A 24,360-nucleotide genomic window follows, 5' to 3' on the forward strand; every position below is an offset into this window, starting at 1 on the left:
GCCCGACCGCCGTCGAAAAGCTATTGGTGTGGCGGGAGGTCGTGGCCATGATGGACCGCAGCCTCCTCCCCGAGGGGAGGGACTCGAACAGGGAGTGTCCAGCACACCAATGAGTTATGGTTTCATGTCAGCGATGGTAAACATTGTGGGCGCTGGTGACGTCAACAGGAGGAGAGACTTTCGACCAATCAGCGTCGGCTGCCCTGCTCCTCATCAGCTCTGTTTATATGGGGAAAGGTGAGCAGCAGCCGGGTGAGGACTTTTAACTCGTCGTCGTTGTCGAAGGTTGACTAGACAGGAACGCACCCGGCGCGCCGAAGGAAGCAAGTAAGTGGCCAGGAAGTCGGCGCAGAGCATTTTTACATTTTCTTCATCGTTTCTGTCAACAAGTGGTGCTAATGTGACTAAACCTGCAGAGCTAGCAGCCGCAAGTGTCGCCGGTGTTACGGTTTAACAGGCGACCGTGTTAACTGGCGACTTTTCACGTCACTTATAGCTGTTCTCGTGAATGCCGCTTGGTTTAATTGTTTTAAACCCCCTCATATACTTACTAATATATACTATACAAATTGTGCAGCTACTTGTTCTCTTCCTATTTCCAACGGCTGTCTGTAACTACGACAAAAACGGACGCGTTGGTTCAAAGTCACCAGTTAACACGGTCGCTTCTTAAACCGTAACACTGGGTAAGAGGCTTCGCGGCAACGTTTGCGTTCACGTTGAACGTGTAGCTGAAATGTGTGTGTTCTGTACCGACTCCTCGGCTCTCAGCTGGCCGAGCTAACTGACCCGTTAGCCGGGGCTGTCTGCCGCGTGGTCGCGTCATGCGAGAGTGATTTTGAACGTGAGCGCGCTCTGCTTTTGTTTGCCCCCGCTGTGCACTCTCACCCGGCTTATTAACATGAGACTCGTGCATGTGTCCTCGTGACGTGACTCCCTTTACTAGTAATGTCTACATTCAAGTGATCCTGTTTCTTCAGGATGGAGAGTATGGATGACGGCGTCCTCCGCTGCCGAGCAGCCCCTCAGATTCCCACCTTCCCTGATTCTGATGGGTCTTTGAATGATGAATGTAATCAGAGACACCAGCAGCAAGGCAATGGAGGCACCCAAGTTACCAGCAATAGTAAGTACATCTCAATTTGCATTGTGCGTGTTGATTTTAACCCCCGTCAACATACTTTTTTCTGTCTCCAATTCCAATCAATTTCCCTGTATGTAATTTTACTGAATTCACGACATGTGGGTTTTTTCCTGATCTGATGTGAGGTCCTGGGACAGGGATGTCGTATGTGTACAGATTGTAAAGCCCTCTGAGGAAAATTTGTAATGTGTGATATTGGGCCATAGAAAATAAACTACATTGAATGTGATAAGGTGTGTTCTCTATGATGTGACTTGTGGTTAAACCAGTTCAGTGGAGCACCTCTCTTTGTGTGATAGACCTCAGTAACTATCTAAGTCTAATAAGCGACGCTAACCTTAACTCTAGCAGTCAAATTGATGTCATAGGTGTGTCTCATTTGGGATTTTGCAGCATTTGATCTAAAGACGGATGTCATATGACTTGTGTTATTTCCATAACCTTCTACAATCTTACAAAACTGACAGTGAAGTACTTGACTATTGGCTACATATCTTTCCATTACTTTTCAAAAGGCTCATATATTGGGCTGCATGTGGTGCTGGAAACATGTTTTCGTTCTATGCGAGCAGTAAAACTAAACTGAATGCTTTTGATACTGCTGTCTCTCCGATGCCTCACAGAACGGCGATCTGTAGATTACCTTTTATCCAAACATTTGTCATGTTGTGAATCCGAGTTTACATTTACCAGGTGACGGTTCCGCTGAGGCGAGGAAAGCTGGCAACTGTTTTTTTGGTTTTATTTGAGTGCCTCCCGAGCACGGAGCTTAATAATGATATTGGAAGATTACAAAGAGCATGTGTTAATTACATTTTATCATGCGCAGAGACTATTTGTGTGGATGTGAGTGAACGGTCGTCTGTCAGCGCGTTGATGGTTTGGCAACCTCTCCAGTGTGAGCCCAATGTGAGCTGGGATCGGCTCCAGCTCACCTGTGCAGGTAAAAATAATAACTGGATGGAAAGATATGCTCAGACTTGTGTGTTCTCGTTGCAATTCTAGGAACATTTGAAGTGGAACAGGTGATCAGCAGAAAGCTACAACTGAAAAGAAAAGCAGAGGTTAGTAAGTCAGTAATTTAGGTTAATAAATGTCTCAACCAGAATGATGTAATGGGCCTATCAAACTGTGATTTACAGTTTCATCCAATTAATATTTATTCTGTCATCCTGCCCTTTAAATCAATATATTATAGTTCACACACTGCCACAGTAAAGTACATTTTAATGCATTTGAACCGTATATTTCAGTTAGTCTTTTAGCACTCACTTTAATTGTTGGGCGTATTGTATGTGTATATGTATGCACATATATTTTTATCTCTTTTAATACGTTCTTACACTAAAACTGTACCAGATTGATTAAATTATCTCTTAATCTATGAGCTAAATCATATTTGCTCTCTTGATGTTAAGAAATATGTAATATATTGAGATATATATATGATTTTTGAAATTTCCCCACTGTGGGACAAATAAAGGTATATATCATATCTGAACTTAGGAAAGTCTGGGTGACTAGAAGAAAAAACGAAACAATTGATGTGAAAATTAATTTATACATTGAAATCAAATTTATCTTGACCAAGTTTTGGCAGAATAAAGATGATGGGTGTTTCAGTGGGTTCAAGGACACTTGAGAAAATATTTTCAAGCTGACTTTTCTTTTGACCGGTGTGGAAAAATGAGAAGCAATGTGGCTGCAACTCTTCTCTTTTTTATTTATTTATTAAACCCAAATATTCCACATGCATTAAGTATTTGCAGAATGATAACTCTTCTTGTGTCTTCTGCTCTATTGCTCAGTACCTGAAGAGTGACCTGATGCACCAGTTTGACTGCCAGGTCAATGACTTCGTGGACAGTCTGATCGAGGAGTCGGCCGTCCTGGAGCCGGCGCCTGTGCCAGACGTCTTCTCACCGCCGCTGACGGAGAAGGAGAGAAGCAAACTCGGGTGCTGCCCTGCAACTCCTACCTGCCTTTAAAAGTTGCACTTAAACTAGATGTGTGGGGTTTCAGCACATAGGACAAACTTTTTCCATTTCTCTCCTGGTGTCATACACACACTTTTTCTCTCAGAGAAAATAGATTTGCTGGTCACTGATGTCTCTCTGTTTTTCTTTTAGGAATTTCCGGCCTCCTCATGGCCAGGGCAAGCAGTTTGTCAGTCGCAGGTCCCTCTTGGAGTAAGTTGATGGTTGATCTGAAAGAAATGAAAATATTGTAATGAAACATTTGTTTATTAATGTGCACTTCATTTAGGTTTCTGCAGCTCAAAGATTGTTTGTCAACATTAGTGTCGCTAATGCCTCCTTTCTGTGTTTCTGCAGTGAGCTTTTTGAGGTGAACCACATCCGGACTATCTACCACATGTTTATAGCCCTGCTCATTCTCTTCATCCTTAGCACACTGGTGGTCGATATGATTGAGGAAGGCAGGTAATGTCAAAGACTGCTATGTGTAATGCCTTTTATGATTTTAATAAGCTTTTTATTTAGTAATGCATTACTTACATTTCTGTAATTTCCCATCTTGGTTACATAATCTGTCTTGAGCAAGGGCTTCAAGTTTCCTCCTTTCTACTTTTATCTCCTTTGCCTCAGACTGGTGCTGCACTTTGACCTGCTGGTCTATGCGTTTGGACAGTTCCCCCTGGTGGTTTGCACGTGGATCTGCATGTTCCTGTCCGTGGTGCTGGTCCCTTACTCGCTGTTCTACCTGTGGGCACAGACCCAGTCTGGGTCTTACACTCACCCCAGGTGGTGCAGTTTGCTGTTTGGCTGTGTATTCCTGCTCTACCAAACTGTGGGTGTGGGATTCCTGCCTACATATGTGGTGGTGATCAACAGTTTCCCGCCTGCTTCGTGCTTCATCGTCATCCTGGAACAGGTAGATGATGGATGCGGTCCGTGGTTAGTGTGTTGTTTTAGAGTAACAAACAGTTTGCACATGCAAAGAAGTTGGCCTGGTGATTTCTGCAAGACAAACACAGTTCAATAGTGTATGACATCATCTGAAAATAAAAAATATCAAAGTTTACAATGGAATATGATAAATAAACAAATTAGAATCATGTTAAAACATGTCTGCTGTTAAAGTGATGTAGGCAGAATTTTTTGACCTAGAAAAACTTTCAAGTACCGTTTTGGATAAGTTGTAATAGCTGCTGTGTCCGTTGATGTTGTTTGTCTAATTCCAGGTGCGTCTATTGATGAAATCTCACTCCTTTGTCCGGGAGAATGTACCAAGAGTCCTGACCTGGGTTAAAGAAAAGAACAGTATGCCACTTCCTTTTTATTTTATTTTTGTCAATGTGCAGTTCTCATTTGGCATTTCATGAAATGTCTTTCTATCTCTTAGCTGCTGTGTTTCCTTTCGTCCTTTTATGTTAAGCAGTCTCTCCTTTCCTCTTAGGCCCGAGCCCAGTGATCCCTCAGGTCTCTCAGTATCTCTACTTTCTGTTTGCACCTACGCTCATCTACAGAGACAAGTACCCCAGGTGAACAGTCCTTCTCTTTTGTTTGTCTTTGTTCATGCAGTAGATTATATTAGATATTCCTTTATTAGTCCCACAGTGGGGAAATTGCAGGATCACAGCAGCGGGTGCACATTAGAGCATTAATAAAAGATAAAATGCAATAATAATACTAAATATACTGAGGAAACAAAATATATACACAAGGCAGTGACCAGAGTGAAATTCCAGCAGGTTAAAGTGCCGAGTGTGCCAAGATCTAGCACATATATGTTTGGTAAAATATTGTGTCTCACTTAATGCAGGAGCCCAGTGATCAGATGGAGCTACGTAGCCACAAAGTTACTTCAGGTACTAATCGCGTTCACATTTTAAGAGTGACATTTATTTTAAAATTGCAAGCACAAGATGTTAGCCCATTTGTTTCTGACTATTTCATCTATTCCCACCCCACAGGTCCTAGGCTGTATGTGTTATGCCTATTACGTGTTTGTGCGGCTGTGCATCCCTCAGTTTCGCAGCATCAGTCTGCAGCTGTTTGACCTGAGGGCCATGGTCCTCTGTGTCTTTAACTCTATCTTGCCAGGTAAGATCAGCCATCCTCATCCACAAATACCCTTTCATCCACCCCTGCGTCTCCAATGAAACATGTTTGTGCATCTTTCTTCATTTGCAGGAGTGTTGATTCTCTTCCTGGGATTCTTTGCCTTCCTCCACTGTTGGCTTAATGCTTTTGGTGAGATGCTCCGATTTGCAGACCGGATGTTTTATAAGGTACTTCTTCTGTCACTGCCAGCCTCAGCACAATATTAATGAAGTTATTATGTTGTACTTTATACTTGATTTTGATCTGATGTCACAGGATTGGTGGAACTCTACCTCTTTTGCTAATTACTATCGGACTTGGAATGTAGTGGTCCATGACTGGCTGTACTACTATGTGTACCTGGACTTCCTGTGGGTGAGTGGTTTTGATATTGATCAAAACTTCTTCTTTTAAAAGGACACAAGTTGCATTCTGTGTTGGTTCAGTTTTATAGGGATGTATTGACTATTTTGTATTGACTTGCCTGTTGTCATTCCAGTTGTCTCAGAGGCGTTTCAGAGTAGTCGCCATGCTGTTTGTGTTTACCGTGTCTGCCGTGGTCCACGAGTACATCCTTGCAATCTGCTTTGGTTTCTTCTATCCCGTCCTCTTCTGCCTCTTCATGTGCTTTGGAAGTAAGAGACGAGACCTATTCTCACTCCCGCTTGAAACTTCAGCGAAATCTAATAAATATTATTCTGTCTAATGACGCAACTAATAATGTGGTCAAGTTATATCGATGTATTTCTCTTTTTCATCATGCTCTCAACCTCATCTTAATTGTTCACCCTCTCATAGTAATGTTCAACTTCATTCTGCATGACCAAAGGAAAGGCCCCATCTGGAATGTAATCATGTGGACGGCCCTCTTCCTGGGCCAGGGGGTCATCATCTGTCTGTACTCCCAGGAGTGGTATGCCCAGCGCTACTGCCCCCTGAAGGAGGTAACACCGGCAGCATTGCTTTGTGCACAGTAATATGTTTTGCTTTGCCAACCTGAAGCCTAAACACAAATTTCACTTTATAATTATATATTTTTTTTTTTATTCCAGCCTTCATTCCTTGAGTTGGTGACGCCTCGCTCTTGGAGCTGTCAGAGGCCTGACGGAGGACTCTGATCGGCTGAGATCTACGTTTGGACGACTGCTGACTATCATCACTCATCTGAATACATCTGACCAACCTTTCTGTTACTGACATGTTTTCTGATCTTTCTATATATATTTTTTATTTCAGTGCCAAAATGTTCTTTACTCTGTCACAGTAATGCCTTACGGGCTTGTTTTATGTTTTCAAAGACAAACTCTACACAACTACAAGTTCACATAACATCCCACGTGAACTCTTATATTGTTCAGATGTACTCTGATTATTTTTGCATTGATCAACTGTGAAACCTTGTGCCAACATAATAGTGGCACATATGACATGGCAGCGAAATACAAACACTTTACAAGCATCATTAACATATGCAATAATGGTTAATAATACAATTTCAGAATGTTTGGAAAGCCTTTCAATGTTATATACTTTCACTGCCAATAAGATTTATTTTGTGAAAAATGGCCGATGTTTTCTATGAATATATATTAACAACTGTGGCCTCTGTGTTATCTCTTCAATATTGCAGTTAATTTCTCTGAAGAGAAATGTGTGACTTTTGACACATCGACGGATTATTTCATAGTGAATCTGAAACCATGATTAAAAGATCCAGATGGTTATCATCAGAAAACATGTTTTTACAAACTGTAGATAACTGCTGTATGGAGTCTGACTTCTGAATGTAATCTTGGGGTTTTCATCTGAACTAGTTTGAACACTCATCGAGCATCATGGATAGAGTGTTTGCTGTGAACCTAAGTTATTGGACAAATGTTATGTGAAGGTGAAATAACTACAGAATAACCGAATATAAATGTTGCAGCTGGCTGCTAGATAAGTTATAAGTTTGAAATAGTAATACTTGATTAGGGCTGCAGGTTGCTTTGTTGGATACTGAGTACATGAAATAACAGTGTTTATTCAGTGTGTTTGAATCAAACATTTACAGAATGGTAATCTCCATTTCAAACTCATGGAGGAAGGAATGTATAGGCTCACTGTGCTTTTGTTTCCTGTGGTCTTGAAACTGCTTGTTTACACATTAGTATTATGTTGAGGAAATCACAAAGTTAATGTTGCCAATCCTGATATATTTTGAAATGCAGGGTGACCGTATTTATACTTGTGAATACTGAGATGCACAATATGAGGTTAAAATCACTCATGGAAAACTCGGCACTTCCTGACCACAAGGTGTCACTGTATTCAAGCCTTTGCTTTGGATTCTTTCTCTGCTCAATTTATCTGTGAGTTGTGTTCAGGAGCAGGAGAGGCTTCCCCAGAGACCTTTACAAATGTATACTAACAAAGACAAGTACCAGCAACTTTTGTTAAACCTGTACAGATAATGGCAGACATATTGGAATACCCTGTGATACTTTTTACTAAGTAACTCTTGAGTATTTCACTGAAGCATTTAGTTTGCTTTATGCCTTTACGATTTTGTGAATAAAGATATATTTATAGTGAAAAAAGCCAACCTGCAGAAATGCATTTATTAAAATTAGATATTTATTTTTGGAGAGCGGAGCTTTTGTCTGTGTGGACTGTGATCTTCTTTTCTGGCCTTAAATAGATCATTGTCAGGTGCCATTGTTATTAATGAGTATATTGTCTCCTGATTCTTTAAAGGCACATCAAAGTATAAGAATAGCATTAAATATGTTCCCTTTCGATTTTATTCAACTTCATCTTTTATGAATGGGTTGTAGATAGTAAATGTGTATATGCATATAATGGACAATTTGCTAATTAATTAGCATTCAAAGTCTTCTTGTAGAGTTGATTTGCACATAATCAGATAATACATGAGTAAAGTACCGGTAAGCACATCTATTGCTGTATACAAGTGTATAAATACTGTCTAGAAATATATAATGTACAAGTTATATTCTATGATTCATTGGTAGGCTGTGATTTGCATTTCTGAGGCCATTCATATTACTGATCAACTGATACCTGTCTGACATCTGCACAGTTGGTATGTATTTATAATGGACTTTTTTACATCAATAAAATAATTGCATACCTATAAAACCATATTTTCCTAGTTACAGTTCTAAAGTACGGATCATGTCAAACTATTCATTGAAGCACTGATTATTGTATATCAATACTCTGCATTGGCTTGATGAAATATTATCTGCTAATGGTGTTTGAAGTCTTTCAGCATTTTTCTCAAGGACGCCGGGATCAGACCCCCTCCCTCCGCCCGCTCCAGAGAATAGTTGGGACCCGGTTGGTGTCGGTGCCGAAGAAGTGGAGGATCACGGTGACAGGGGATCGCGGCGAACCCCCCCCCCGCCTTGTGCAACACATATCCTATTCTGCGGTAAAGATGGCGGCGTCAGAGGGGGCGCGCGGCGGCCGAACAACGGCAAAACGATTCTGAAAAAGCCCCAGATTTGACAGCATCTCGCTCGCCGGACACCGTTGTTTTCCGGTTGGGACACCATCTGGATCACCGGGACACAGACAAACGCTGTCACGCGCCGGGGGTCGCAATTTTATTGTTCAAGGCAGAGTGGGTGGGTTTCACCGATAGCTGCTAACGTTAGCTAGCCAGGCGAGCTAATAGGAGCTAGTCAACGTAACGCTCCGTGAAGAAGAGCGAGCTGCGGGTTGAGGAAGACCTTTCGGGCCAGGCCGCTGCAGCTCGGGGGAATGTGAACCAGGAGGGGAGCGCAGGGGGGTTTGCTCGCTTCGTCCCGAGCGTCCTTACACCAAACTACCGGGATGGGGCAGCAGGTAGGCCGCGTCGGTGAGAGCACATCGACCGGACTCCAGCCACCACAGCCCCACGCGTCCCAACCGCACCAAGGGAAGGGGAATCGGGGGAGCGGCGCCGGGAGGAGACCCCGGGAACCCGGCAGCAGCAGCACCGGGACACCGCCTGGCAGGACCGCTGCAGTGAACGTGCCCGACCCTTCGATCAACGTCTTCACACTTCATTCAGGTAACAAGAGCACCGTGTTTTATAAAAGATGTGAAGGAGTGTGGTTTTACTTTGATATGTGTTTGCTGCTGATGAGCGCTCGCTAGCCGAGTCGGTGCTAGTTTGACAACGACGCGTTAGCGGAAATAGAGATGCAAAATAACCGTGGCTTTTCATGTCTCATCCATTTTACCATGGGAGTGTTAATTTGTCAGCTGTCAGTGTCTGTAGACAGGAGGCCGTTTAGTCAGAAGGCGGGCAACACAATTGCTCAGATTTGGCATGAGTATAGCAGTATGTTGGAGCGTGTGCGGCTACGTTATGTGCTGCATGTGACTTGATGTTCCCCAAAGGAGGAACAGTGTTCTTGAAAAAAGAGAGAGTCTTCTCTGCTCAGCCCGAGGGTCGTGACTGGAGGTGAGACAGTTATGTTATCTTTAAGTCCCCTCTGTTTGTGAGATTTGGTTTGGTAAACAGTGATCTTTGCTTCCGGAGGCTGATCAGCAATTCCACCCCATAGCAGCCACCACGGGCTCGCATTACACTACCTAGTGGTTTTCACATGCTCACTTGCATCCTCTGTCTGATCATGTCTACTGTTACAACACACTCAGCAAGCTGACTGCACAGTTGGATCCAGTGGGAGATGTATGTGAATTATTTAGAGTCGCCTTCTGTCATTGCATGATTGTGCTCATGCAATCATGTTTAAAGCTACTCTTGCGTGATTATACTTTAATATCCTGCAGTCTATCGTCACACACGATTAGTAAATCTATGTATAACATGAGTACTGTGAGTCGTACATAAAGAGACACTCAGAAAAAGAGGTGCGGCAGTACCTACGGTAAACCATGTTCTTGCCTTGGGGCAATAGCGGTGCATTGATATTGTTATCTGCTCTGTTAGTCACGGAGAACAATGCAGATCTGAACCACAGACAAATAGCCCACTAGTAACTCCCCCTCGATGTTCCCTTTCCCCCTCAGGCAAGGTCTCTTAGTGGCCGATCTGTGCGGAGAAGTAATGGGGATGACAGGATGCCGAGTTGGTGACATGAATATTATCATCATCATAGTCATGCATTTTAAGGCTTTTCATGATGTAGTGTTTTCAATTTAAACTTAAACTTGCACACTGTTTTGCTTTACTTCTCTCTCTTTGTGTGTTTTTTTTTTACATCCTATGCGCAATTTGAGTGTAAACCTTTTGGAATGTTTTGTGTCGGTCTACCCGCAGTTGGCTTTGTTTCTCACTCGTGTCCTCCATGATGAAGTGTCACATGTGCTGTGTGCTGCATAAAGGTAAAAACTACTGCCGTAACTTTCCTTTCCACTGATGTCCCAGACCCAACGTCCTCACTGAATATGAAAACATCAAAGATGCAAGCTTTTGGGAATTTGAACACGTATTCAATCCTGGCTTGCACATCTCAAAAGTAACCTTCCTCAGCTTGAACTACATGTACAGACAGACGGACTTAAGTGCAGCGATGCTTCGTGTCGGCACCGGCCTGTTCGTGCCGATGTCGGGGCAGGAGTGGCCTTTTTATAGCAGCCAGGATGCAGTCACACAGCCACTCTGCAGAGAGACTGCTCCTCTTCAAAGCACGCAATAATAGAACAACGACTCTTAAGCAAGGAAGCTTGGGACTGTGAACTCTGACTATCAAAGTGCTTTTTTTCTGCTTGGCTATTTATGTGATATATGCAATATTGTCTTGCACAACTTTGTCGGTGACATTTTGACTGTTTTCTTTATTTGTAAGCTACGTTTCTTTCAAATACATCATTTAGTTTGTAAAATGTCAAACAAAACTCCCAATTTCCAAACCTAAATGTATGCGTTTCCATTGCTAATCGAAGATGAGTAAAGGCCACAAAACAAGTTGGTTATTTTTATGTAGTGTAGACTATTTCTATAATTCCAGAATAAATAAGACAGCAGCTCATTGAATTTATTGTCATCCACATAAATGTATGGATCAGTCTCTTAACAGAATCGAAACATTTTTGTCTGAACAAATCTGTTGAGCATTAGCGGTGATTGAATTGATGAAGTGGCTGAATTGAATTTCTGTGAATTTGACAATGACGCTCTGTGACCTGGTCTTGCCGAGGGGAAGTTGAGATAAGATGAACTTTATTGATCCCATGCAGGGAAGTTAAAGCGCTACAGCAGCAAAAGGAAGTACAAAAACCAACTAGTATAAATATGAGTCAACCAGTCGGGCGATGTGTTGGTTTGACAACAGATCTAATTCGGTGTTTGCGTCATTTTAATATCTATTAGCTTTTGTGTTTCCAATGGCTTCAGAGTCTGTCCCAAGAAAGTTGTCAGAGAGCAACATGTTTGAAGTTGTTTTATTAATCCAGCTTGAACCACTTTATAACAGAGTAGCATACTTCAGAAACAAAATTATGCCTTCTTTGGATGTAATTGAAAGGTGCCAGTCGATGAGGAATGTATTTTTGCTCATGCCTGTGTGTTGCTGCCTGTCTTTCCAGTAAGTGTCAGTGGCTGTCATGTGCAAAGCATACCGATATTTCTATCGGTATGCTTTAAACCAGCGGTCCCCAACCTTTTTTGAGCCACGGACCGGTTCCGTGTCAGAAATTATTTTCACGGACCGGCAATATAAATGACATAATAAATATGACGTCATACAATTATACGAAGGGCATAAAGTGCCAAAACTACAACTCATCATTGCGCCGAATTAGTGTGAGCCGTGCGCTTGTTTACCTGCAACGAGCCGCTAATGGAGACGGCGACACAGACGTGTGTTTGGTCCGCTGCTCCTAACCGAGTTCTGGTCGCTGTTATTAGAACACCGGCAGAGTTGTTGTGTGAAATGTCCCTTAAGGCCACCGTCCTTTGCATCGGGTGGGTTTGTTTACAAATGGGTTGCAGGTCTATTCTTTTGCAGTCGGGTCTTTTGTGGTTGGAGTACCGCTCAAACTCTTTTAAAAGCCTCTTCCACCCGGTCAACGTCTGAAACATGTAGAATATTCCGCTGTTCACTCGTCCACACAGCAGCGACTTTATCGGCCAACTTGAAAACAGTTGTCATTTCCCTGAAGTGACAGAATTCATTGAGCAGGTTGAATATGTTTTAAGATTCTTTGTCACTGTGCCGCCAGCAGAGGGTTCGGCGCGTGAGACTCGCCTGCAGCGATGAACCCGAACTTTAAGACTCCTGAACGCGGCTCAGACGTACACACGGGTGTATCCGGTCCTTTTTCAAAATAATATATTTTTCCGACTGATTACAAAAATAATATTTAAAACTTTATTTATTCACTTTTTTTCCACGGCCCGGTTCCAACCAAGCCGCGGACCGGTACCGGGCCGTGGCCCGGGGGTTGGGGACCCCTGCTTTAAACCACCGAGTCATTTTAGGGGGATAAACCCAAGGCTGAAAGCCGTTGGTGTAAATTGACTGTTAATAAGCCCGGTAGCTTCCATCTCTTCACATTTTTTCAACATCTGTAGTTTCCGGCTTTGGGCTGTCTTTCTCCACTTGAGACGAGACGAGTCAGCTCCTGTCCCCTGCTCAGGTGTGCAGCAGTTCTCCTGGGCTCATCACTAATTGAGCATCCATGTCTCCCAACAAGACCGTGTTCACCCCACTAGACAGACGATACAGAAAACACTGAGGGAAACAAGGACAGACAGGGAGCAGACTGCCTCTGTGCTGATTCAAATGGAGCCACCGCTGTGAGTATTGGTCCAAGTGCAGTATTGGTAAATCAGAGGGTGCAGCATATTGATGCTTGCATCCCCTCAGCCTTGTCAGGAGTTCAGAGATCACCATCTTTGCACTGGGTTTATCTGATCCACGCACTGCAGCGAGGAGTCATTTGAACCGACAGTTAGGCAAATCTGTGGAAAGATTGACCTCGGTCGATGTTCTGATAGTATTTCAATTTTACAACGTCTTAAATCAAAACCTACATCTTGATTGTAAGAACCTTGAGTGGAGTGATAGATATATTGATTGTGGTAAGAACCGATAATTTCATTTCTTTTCATACATCATCAAAGTGTTCGGCTCGTCTATTTTTACTCTCAACCGATAATGGAAATTGGGGCAGATGAGCGAACTGGAGTATTGTTGGCAGTTTCGCCGATGGTGAATGCAGAGCTGGCTCCAGCTGAAGAGCAGCACTGTTAAAGCTCCCCGGAGGAGAAGAGAAACGACTGGGTCCAGGATCCATGGACGTAAACTGATTTGCATCACGGGTGAAATGAGATTAGAGACAAATCCACTTTAATGTGGACGCCATGTGCTAAAGCAGCCAGGAGACGTCACACGGCAGCCACTGTGACATCTTGGGACAATCAAGTTTCAAACACTTCTGCAGGGTTACATTTTGATTATCCTGGAGTAAAATATTAATTAGTTTCTTAAAAAATATATAATTGTCAGTCCTAGTGACTGTGGCTATCCACTAGGCGGAGCCATGGCCACACCTCCTGTGAGGGAAACTGATGAGTCTGACTGATTGTCTCCATAAATGATTATACTAATGTGTGATGACATGGATGTGTTTAAAGGAAATTATTTATGTGCAGATTATTTTTCACACAATCGGACACGGTTTATGTCTGAGGACTGCATACCATTGTGCACTCTATAATGGCTGTTTGTTAAATAATGTAGGTTTCTCTGTCCCCATCCCTCAGCTGTTAGGCCCTCAGTTGACCAGCACGTGTCCCTGTCCCACATCTGTCTCGGAAGAACAGAAAAATGCCCTTTAATTTATAATGCCATAGTTAAATGTTGCCACACATTTCAGAGATTTATATGATGTGCATCATGTCATGTTTTAAGAAATGGCAGAAATAGTTACTGAAGTTTCTCAAATGTTTCACAGAGCTGATTTGTTTTTTTTCTTCTTCAAAGTTGTGTGACTGCAGGCTTTTGTGCCCAAACTCCCAGTTGTATCCTTGAGCTTTTGCATCTGCGCCCAGTCAACCTTCTGTAGTTCCTAAAACCACAGTCCTAGTTTCTATTCCTTGGCCTCAGCTCTCTGCAGCGCATATCATTAAAGAGTGAGGATTAATCAGAACGGTGAGTGATTGGATTAGCAGATGGAGAAACCACCCCTCGCATCTGTCAGCCTTAAAAGCACCAAATGTTTTAAACTTATGAAGAGGTCTGGCCAAATTGTTGCAGTGGCTCCTGAAGCTGTTAGAAGCTGCAATGGTGTAGCAGGGGAAAAACATGTGATATGGGTGGAAAGGGGGCGGTCCCTGTGCCAAGTCTGTTAAGCATTGATTTGCTTCCAGGATCAGTCCTCCTCTCTTTTGCTGCCATTATCACTGCAGTTTATCTTCTGGGTTGCAGGCTGGAGACATGGCAAGTCATGCACACATTCACATACATACTGTATATACACACACACACACACACATATATATATGCTTTCTTTCTTTCCTTGTTTGTAAGTAAAGTTCTAATGTGGTGCGGAGGATTATCCAACACATTCTACTGAGCACATAATGCCAGAATTCTTGAGATATAATAGACGTCATGATAGAGGGATTACAATCTGATATTTTTCAATATTCTAAGCAATGCTATATATATATATATATATATTATAACAAGTGTAACGCATTTAAAAAAGAACAAACTGCCATATAAATGAAATCTTGAGTTAATGCAGATCACACTCGTCATTTTATATGTTGACATTAATCAGTCTCTAGATCATCCAACATCATTGCACCACTTTTTGTACAATCAGAACCTCTATAAGAATCGTTGCATTGATAATCAATAACAGTATCCCAAATCTTCAAGATACTGAAGTGTGTCAATATAATTTCACACCCCTACTTACAAGTCGGTCATAATTCCTGAATGCGCTCCACCACTCTGCTGTGCTCAAATATCCTGACTCAGGGGGGCGGGCCGCCACCCTGATAGAATGGTGGGGGAAACACTCCACTTGTGTCGAGGTCCCACACGGGAAACTCAAATGGCATAACTTTTACTTTAGTTTTGACACCTCACAGACAAGTCTGAGGAAGTCCTTGTAGACTAGGTGATGTCTCTGGGTACGCTGTCGTTTTATAGCTCCAACCTAACACAAGTACTTTTGCTTTGTTTGAATTTTGTTGTGATTATAAGCCAAACTATGATGTTTTATGTATTTAACATAACCAAGTAGTGGTGTTGCCTCTGGCACTCACAGCTTCCTCTCAGTCATTGGTTCAGATGTGTCTGTCTGCCTGTGCATGTAATCATCTGTTTTTGCAAGAATCTTGGGTTGAATGGCCAATTTGTGCAATTAACAGCAAATTTAATTTCTTTATTCAAATTCATGCAGAGCAGTGTCAATCTTCAACTGTGGGAAAACTATGAATATTTATATATGGGCAGATGCCCAATCCCATTGTCACAGAAGTAGGTACCTTAGTGTTTCCTAAAAACAGTCATACAAACGTAATTGTATTAAAATTATTACTTTATTAAGTTATTACAGATTTAATTGAAATTTAAAAAAACATTCATAAGTGCAAACTGCAACAATTTCATTTCCTTCCATAAACCAAGGTTTGTGTTCATTGTGTAGACCAGTGGTCCCCAAACTAAGGCCCGCGGGCCGGAAACGGCCCGCCTGCACATTTGGCCCGGCCCCCTGAACAATACCAGAGACGCATTATTTATTTTTTTCAGTCTGGCCACGCAAATCCTAGACTAGCCGCTGTCAAATAGAGCGTGTGATATTTGGTTATGTGTGGATTCTGGAAAACAATAAATGTTTACATTTAGGCACCCCTGCGATCGTCAAACTTTTTCTGTTACAAACTGACCCCGGCCCCAATCAGAGAAGGGAAAAGTTATGTGGCCCTCACAGGAAACAGTTTGGAGACCCCTGGTGTAGACGGTTGCAGGTGCACGACGACTGAAGAGGCTTCAGCTTTGTCCCAAAAGAAAAGGGGAAATACAGAAATAGAGGCGCCGCCTCCTCTTCTAGTGCGTCACAGGTTCTCAATCTTTACATTGGTTTTAAGGATATTGTTGTGTATTATACATGTAACTCTCTGTTGTGTCGCTTGTGAATAAAGGTGGTGTTATTCTCCCTCTTCCTCTTCTCTAGATATGCGGCAAATTGAACGTTATACAAACTGAGACAACATCTCTGGTGTGTTTGATGTCGTTGAATATTGAAAGGAAACATTTTAAACGTAAATTTATTTTCTGACTTAATGAGATACTCTTTTCTCTGACTTCTTTGACTTACTAAACTATTACTTTTCTATTAATTAATTTATGATGACTTGTTGATGCCTTTATATGGTGAACTTTACGAAAGCTTTTCTATGACTTTTTAGGATGTACTATATATAATTTTTTTTTTTACATAGATACTCTAACTTTTTTATCACTTTTTCTCCCAACTATTCTATGGCTTTGTTACGACTTTCTAATTACTTTTTTTGCTGTATTGTATTATGAATTATATGCAGCTCGCTCCGGCTCCTGTTCAGCCCTCCACTGGTCCTTAGTGGTCCCAAGTCCCCCTTGGCAGTGGTCCCGTGGGGTCCCCATGTGGTTTCCTGGCTGAATTCCTGTTGACAGAGTTCGTGAACCTGGCGTAGCGTCTTCTGCTGTGAGTCTTCTCAGGAGCAATGGACTTGGTGTACAGGCCTGACTCGGTGTAAAAGGGAATTAAAATGGTAAACATATATACATAGATGTACATACATACATATATACACACACACATATAAGTATATATTTATATATACATTCATATATATATATATACACATATAAACACACATAAGTATATATTTATATATACATTCATATATATATGTGCACACACATAAGTACATATATACATAAGTGGCACCCTGGATATTTTAAGGGCAAATATTGTTATCAGAATTGTTATTGTATTGTAGTGTGTTAGTACCTTGCCCCCTTCATCCTTATTTCACCTCCTTATCCTGCTTTCACCTGAAGTAGCTGCTGGGCGATACTTGTGTTCGCCAGTAGGGGCAGTAGCGGGTTTTCCATGACTGGCGCCGTAATTCTTGTCTTAACCCTTGTGTTGCCTTCGGGTCATTTTGACCCGAATCAATATTACACCCTCCCCCCGCCTTCGGATTAATTTGACCCCATTCAATCTTTAATGTCGGTGTTCTTTCGGTAGTCAACAAACAAACATAAAGTGCCTCACACTTAAACTTGGAAAACAATATTAATTCTAATAATTTTCTGGAGGTTTTAATTGCTGGCGTCAAATTGAACCCAAAGGGTAAAATATGTTAGTAAATATAAAGGTAACAGGAGGGTGAAACATTGAATCGGGTCAAAATGACCCATAGGCGGGGGGAGGGTGTAATATTGATTCGGGTCAAAATGACCCTAAGGCAACACAAGGGTTAAACAAACAAGTTAGACCAGCATATCACAGACAGTGACCAGCTATTAATGTAAGTCTTGGTGTTTACAGGTGAGAAACAAACACGAGTGCCATATATATATATTAATGTTATGTTCGCTCGCTTCGGCGGTGCTATATTTTGATAGTTAAGTGTGTCGTAGTTAAGGAGAAGACAGTGAATTAAGGATAGCGCCGTTTAGCTAGCGGATGCTAATCGCGAGCTAGCGTTTTAGCACCATTGTGGCATCAGTAACCTGCCTGAGAATTACATTGTTCCATGAAAGATTAGATAGTTACATGTTGTGTCCCCTGACAGATATAAACAGTAGTATGTACACGCATAAGTACTTATATACATACACAACATGTACATACATACATATAACCAGGTTTCCTGGTGGAAGTCACTTCTTGTCAGTTCCTTCGATCTCCGTGGCCTTGTCCGTCACCATGGAAACATTGTCACATGACATCTAAGCGCTTTGGTGCTGTGACGTCGCTAGTGACGTCACGGAGCGCCGAACCAGAGCATATAAGTAGAAGTGATTTCCAGCAAAGCAGCAGGGATTTGTGAATCTCACAGGAGCGGTGGGCGTTAGGCGATTCAGAATCGCCGACACGGGAGGAGCGATTCATAGGCGAGTCTGATTATGAATCGCCTACCTCCCCAACGGGTTGGGACGGTTTGGCGAGAATCACCTTGTGTGATTACTCCTACACCCCATCCCGGGGTGGGTTTGGTTCTGTGGGATTCACAAATGGGGCCCTATTTAACCCCTTAGTTTAGTTTAGTTTAGTTTAATTTCGATCAGCAAAATATACAACAATCAGAATTCAACAAAAGAAGAAAGTGGCTGACCGAAAGGGTCGAGGCTGAAGCTATCTAGCTTATAAGTGCCCTAACCTATGATTTCTCAAAAAAACTTATTTCAAAGAACCATATATATATATTATGATTATTCAGAGAAGAGATGGCTAAAAGTTGTTGTTTCATAATGTTTGCTGGGTGAAGCATTGCAGGAGACTTTTCAGTTGCAGTCAATTTATTGAAAATATTGAATAAGTGCGATGCTCGTCATTTGTTTTCACTATACTAGGTAAATAACCCAGTTTGAATTTAAGACTATATGTAAAATGAGTAAAGGTGCCATATAAGAGAGTAATGGCATGCCATATACCTTGACTGCGGGGGCTCTGCTGGGCTTTTTTGGCAGCCGGTTGCATCTCTGCTATCGGACTAAACGCGCTGTGGAAGTAGGATTTCCCCCTGCATTGTGGTCAGTTTGTTAAAATGCGTCATTGTAAAGCAGCTTAAACCGATACCCTAGCATGGTTAAACAACACCACACACAGATTAGATGTTCAGACATCTAGATTAGTCCTCGGGTGCTTCTGTAAACCCTCGCCGCAAAGATGAAAGAAAAGTGAGGGAGAGGCAACACGGAGAGTGTACTTTTTAAGGCTTTAGAGAGAGCTGCTGCGGTGAACACACCTCTTATACCGGGGAGTTCAGAGCATAAACGCACACCTGACAGACATGTGACATGGTCCACACATAACATTGCATAATGCATTGGACAAGACCGGACAGATCTGCAGTGAGGAAGTCTGTCATGTCGGGGCTTTCGTGTGAATTTATGGCATCTGCTGGACAGAATGACGCGCTTTCTTTTGATCTCGGGGCTTCAGAGAAGCTTAAATATGAATAAGAACAATCCAAAAATAAATATATGCTTTTGGATTGTTCGTATTTATAAGGACTGAATTTGTATAAAGCACATGCATCAAACGGGTCAGAATGGCTGAATTTACTTTTAGGTTAACTGTATTTTATTTGTATTGAAATATAATTGATCTATTAGAATACCTAACTTTCTTTAGCATGTCAAACTGTATATTTACTTTATTTGTGAAACAGACTCATCTAATTTTGGCAAGGAGTTTTTCAAGTGCGATCCAGTCTCTCTGCTGTCACATAAAGGAGCACTTAGCTGAGTGGGCAGTCCACCTAGAGGGAAGCACTTAGAGCCCATTATTAACCCATAAGGAGCCCTGAGAGGCAGGGCAAGCTGCGGGTTCGGTCGCCATCCCTCTCCATTCCAGGATGATCCACTGGCTCTTAGTCGCAGACTGCTGGTCCTCCACTTCCTAATTGATGTATTCCCATGTCGTCAGCCGACGTGGTGGCCATAGAGAACAGAGCTGAATAGAAAACATTGACGGGCGTTCCCGGCAGCGGTCGGCCTGTATGTGCGTGTATACGTACTTACTCATCGAGGTTTGCAACACCAGGATGTGTAAAAGACGGGTGTCTGATTTAAGGGAGAAGACACCCGAGTCTGCCGGTGAGGACATGTGTGAACTGTGGGACCAAGGCAAGTGTGTGTGTGTGTGTGTGTGTGTGTGTGGTTATTGAGTGTATACCACATACAGTAGTTCCACTGCTGATGAAACGATCGCTTGTTTCTGACCGTTATCAGCAAGTAGAAGTGTGGTCTTTTTACACGATAAACCCCTAGTCCTCAGAAACAAGAGCATATCTTCCTGAGCCTCTCCACTCTCTCTCTCTCTCACTCTCACTCTCACTCTCACTCTCACACTCTCTCTCTCTAGCAGTGGGGCATTTAAGCTATTGTCCTTTGTCCACACACCAACTTTCTAAACAACTGACTCCTCACCCTTCTCGAGTGATGCACTGCCTCTCAAACTGTTGTTGATTGCTAATAAATCCTGTTAGTGACATTTATTTGTCCTGGTGAAATACTAAACACGACTGCAACTAATGATTACTTTTAATATTTCATTGGAGATTTTTTTCTTGATTAATCGATTTAGTTTGTTCTGCAAAACATCTGAAAGGGAAATGGCCATCACAATGACCTTGAGCCTTAGGTGATGTCTCTTGTGTAAATCTGTTGTGATGCCACCCAATAGTCCAAAACCAAACACGTTCTTCTGTTTACAAAAATATAAAAAGAGAAGAGCAGACGTTGGTATCATCATCTTCTCAGTCATCGTTTTCTTGTCCATATAGTTGGCGATTATTTTTCTTTTGATCTCCTCATTAATTATTCTGAATTACAATATTCAAAAAATCTCATGTTTATTTAGTACATACTACATGGATTTCTACCCTAAAAGTGCCCTTGTTGTTGGCTCTCCCTCTAGTTTCTCCCATTTTCATTTTCCTGATCAAAATGTTTTTGTGTTTCGAGTGTTTACTTTTCGGATCCTACGGAAACGAGAGGGTGTCTTAAACTGTGCAGATTGTAAAGCCATCAGACATCATTGGTGCCACCTTAATGAACCTGACTTGACCGGGGTCCTCCTCTTGAGTCGTCCACTAAACATTGACATTTCGTTCAGATTTCCATCGGTTTGATTGCAAACAGTAAGTCCATGTTAAACATGATCTATCAGGAAGGCTGCTACAAGATTACAACACAGTCGTTCTCCAGCCCCCCTTGTTTGTCTATCGTTGACTCTCCCATACTCCTCACCTTTTCTGTCTCGCCGTCTGCCACTGGATCTGTTCTGGCCTGTCTGTATAAGCGTATGAATTGTCTTTTGTGCGTGGGTCTCTCCCACGGCATTGTCTGAGGTTTCTGAGAGATCTTCCTGTGGCCAGCGAGCTCCGCTCCACCAGCACCATGTGCTCGGCTCCGCAGAGTTATTTCTGGATGTCATGCTGCTATGTTTTGTTCTCTAGCTTCTAAATATGCACCCTTAACTCGCTGGTCATAAGCATCACATACGATCTCTATTGTTTTTTAATAGGGTGTGTACGTGACGTTATTGTGTTTAATACTTTGGCACAAGGCGGTTGGTTCGTGAAGGGAATGCTTTAAAGACGCATGCACACACACACACACACACACAGAGAGACACACACACACACGGCGCGTGTGCGTCCTAGGACCAGGGTCACCTCTGTCCCAGCTGTCTTAGGGGGTGCAAGCTTGTCATGCCCCTCAGACTTGCAGATACCCGTTCTGCTTCGCTCGACACAATGCCGTCGTTTCTTCCGAACGCACATGTGCTACGCTTCAGAGCGCACACACGAGGCACTCTGACGGGCACACGACATACCCCACGCAGACCAACTGCTCCCGCAATCAAACGCTCCAGCACATGAGCTCAGCCCAGTGGAGCAGCGTCACGCTTTTTGTCTGAGCATAAGAAAGATTTAAAAGCGAGTGAAGAAATATGATCAACTTGATGGAACTTGACGATGTGATTGGGTTAATTGATTTGCGCCTCGGAGCTCTTGACCAGTCAGTGATTGCGTTTCTGTTTGTGTTTTGCTGCTGGTCTGGGATGACTTGAATAGAGATTCCTCAAATTGAGATCTTTGACAAATGTGTACAGCATAATATTACTATTTCATTATAAACATTCCCGAAAACAGTGATGTGATATGTAGCTATGTAAGAGGAGCAGCTCTGACAGTTGGCTCGGCCTGACTACAGCAGTTGTAGTCATGCACATTAACTAACACACACACACACACGGAAGAAAAGTGTGGGTCAATAGGACCCCCCCAGGGGAATAAGACCAGCCATCTGGTCCAGGCCTCAAACCCTCCCACACGTCACATTCAACTCAACTTCTCCTCCATACCATACATCCAGCCCCCCCCCCCCACACACACACACACCTTTGTACATACAGGACTGTCTCAGAAAATTAGAATATTGTGATAAAGTTCTTTATTTTCTGTAATGCAATTAAAAAAACAAATGTCATGCATTCTGGATTCATTACAAATCAACTGAAATATTGCAAGCCTTTTATTCTTTTAATATTGCTGATTATGGCTTACAGCTTAAGAAAACTCTAAAATCCTATCTCATAAAATTTTAATATTTCCTCAGACCAAGTTAAAAAAAAGATTTATAACAGCTGAGTGTTTGTCAAGGCTCAGGAAACCCTTGCAGGTGTTTCGAGTTAATTAGACAATTCAAGTGATTTGTTTAATACCCTACTAGTATACTTTTTCATGATATTCTAATATTTAGAGATAGGATATTTGAGTTTTCTTAAGCTGTAAGCCATAATCAGCTATATTAAAAGAATAAAAGGCTTGCAATATTTCAGTTGATTTGTAATGAATCCAGAATGCATGACATTTTTGTTTTTGTAATTGCATTACAGAAAATAAAGAACTTCATCACAATATTCTAATTTTCTGAGACAGTCCTGTACATGCCCACCCCCTTTACCGCACACTCTTCTTGTTCCCTCTCTCTGCCCCGTTTTGCCATCTCTTACAGTGCGTTACACCGCAGAGACCATCAGTCATGGATGTCTGTGTTCGCCAGATGGACCTTGAACATTGTGACTCTGGCCACATCAAAGCTGCTCGGGAGTTCCCAGCAGGAGGCTGCTAGTCACTACTGTAACTTCAGAAGTTTAGGTGGTTTGATTCAAGGGCTTTGTGGGTAAATACTTTGTCTGGGTGCTCTCCCTCTCTCTCTCGGATTGCTCCCCGCACAGCGTTTGCCCTCCAGCAGTGAGGAGAGTAGCGCGTGCTCCAGGAGAATGTACACTCGTGCTTTTCAGTCTCCTTAGACACGGTCAAGCTTTAAACAACTGCTGGGAGTCATCGCAGCGGCTCGACAAAACCTTCAGTGCTTCTTTGGATACTCGGACTGAAGATGTACTGGGAACTGTGGCTGAGCCAGGTCACAGCCAGTGCCGCGCTGCAATGCATGCTGGTCCAGAACAAAGGTGGGCAAGCTTTGTGCATAGATGTGGCCAGACTAGACTATATTGAGCTAAATTGTTTGGCATGGGAGGAAGATATTGAGTGCGGATTTGAACAGAACTCAGAAAAGCTCTCCGCGTGCACGGCATGTGTGCCACATGATGTGGACTAACGATGGAAAATGCTTAATTTCTTGATGATGTTCTGCCATCTTTGCACGATTAGAGCAATAACACTCAGATGTCACTCAGAACTTTGAGTTGGCATGGGCCGACCGTAACTGGTCCGAGCAAAAAGTAATGTATTCGTGATGTTTAATTGCATAAGGTGTCGCCGAAGCTTGGATTTAAAAGCGGCATCCTTGTCAGTGACTTGCTAACTACAGTCTGAAGATACAAAGTTTCCTGGCATCTGATTTTGATCAAGTGTGGTTTCTCAATTCTCTGATTTGGAAACTAAATAGGAAAGAAATGTTCTGTTCTCCGCTGCGTGTGATTGTTCACACATTAGCTGACCTTTTTTAGAGTCCATCTTTCACAGGCTTACTTCTGTGCTCTTGTTGATCTCAATTAGTATTTTACACCAGCCTCCTGGCTGCATGGCTTTGCTTTGGCTAGTTTGGTGGGCTGTTCCATTATGAGACCAACAATAACGAGCCAATACCGACTCAATAACTGAATCGGATACCGGTGATAATGGGGTTCTATGTTCTATGTACATGTTTTCTGTGTTGGATGGCGCCGCGGACGGCCGCCTCGGTGCGTTGGTGCGCGATGTTTTTTGTTGTTTTCGTCTTAAATACTGTTTTCTGCTGTGATTCCCGGAGCTCTTTCACCAGAGAAGAGCTCATGAACATCAGGGGAACAACTCCAGCGGATTTATTTCCAACGTTTTTAACTTCTGTGGAGTTACTGGACATTTTTGTGAAAGGAGTGCTCACCTTCGCTCACGCGGTGAGACGCCGTCTGAGAGGGAAACGTTCAGGGGCGCTTGTA

The 24,360-nt window shown here is 42.6% G+C and overlaps 2 protein-coding genes across 3 annotated transcripts in view; both read left to right on the forward strand.

The window, feature by feature from the left end:
• Positions 1–227: 227 nt before the first annotated feature.
• soat1 (sterol O-acyltransferase 1) lies at positions 228–7,832 on the forward strand. Its single transcript, XM_056414755.1, has 16 exons — positions 228–327; positions 981–1,126; positions 2,150–2,208; positions 2,953–3,101; positions 3,274–3,333; positions 3,478–3,585; positions 3,751–4,036; positions 4,347–4,425; positions 4,562–4,646; positions 4,928–4,973; positions 5,079–5,208; positions 5,299–5,396; positions 5,485–5,583; positions 5,708–5,843; positions 6,007–6,152; positions 6,261–7,832. The coding sequence occupies exons 2-16, from the start codon at positions 982–984 to the stop codon at positions 6,324–6,326; spliced, it is 1,692 nt and encodes a 563-aa protein (XP_056270730.1). The 5' UTR covers positions 228–327; position 981; the 3' UTR covers positions 6,327–7,832.
• An 850-nt stretch (positions 7,833–8,682) lies between these two features.
• The window catches only part of abl2 (c-abl oncogene 2, non-receptor tyrosine kinase), a 33,764-nt gene continuing 18,086 nt past the window's right edge, over positions 8,683–24,360 (forward strand). For both annotated transcript variants that reach the window (XM_056414591.1, XM_056414592.1), the window contains exon 1: positions 8,683–9,268. In XM_056414591.1, the coding sequence (XP_056270566.1) occupies positions 9,049–9,268 (220 nt within the window). In that variant the 5' untranslated portion in view covers positions 8,683–9,048. The remainder of the gene's footprint in view (positions 9,269–24,360) is intronic.

Source organism: Pseudoliparis swirei, chromosome 5, assembly GCF_029220125.1.
Source record: "Pseudoliparis swirei isolate HS2019 ecotype Mariana Trench chromosome 5, NWPU_hadal_v1, whole genome shotgun sequence".
Classification (NCBI taxonomy): domain Eukaryota; kingdom Metazoa; phylum Chordata; class Actinopteri; order Perciformes; family Liparidae; genus Pseudoliparis; species Pseudoliparis swirei.

What these genes read in the sequence shown, in the direction of transcription:
- soat1 (XM_056414755.1), top strand. Translation starts at nt 982, where the DNA reads ATGGAGAGTATGGATGACGGCGTCCTCCGCTGCCGAGCAGCCCCTCAG. An exon ending in AGTCGCAGGTCCCTCTTGGA is followed by an intron (nt 3,334 to 3,477) that starts GTAAGTTGATGG and finishes GTGTTTCTGCAG; the next exon opens with TGAGCTTTTTGAGGTGAACC. An exon ending in GATATGATTGAGGAAGGCAG is followed by an intron (nt 3,586 to 3,750) that starts GTAATGTCAAAG and finishes CCTTTGCCTCAG; the next exon opens with ACTGGTGCTGCACTTTGACC.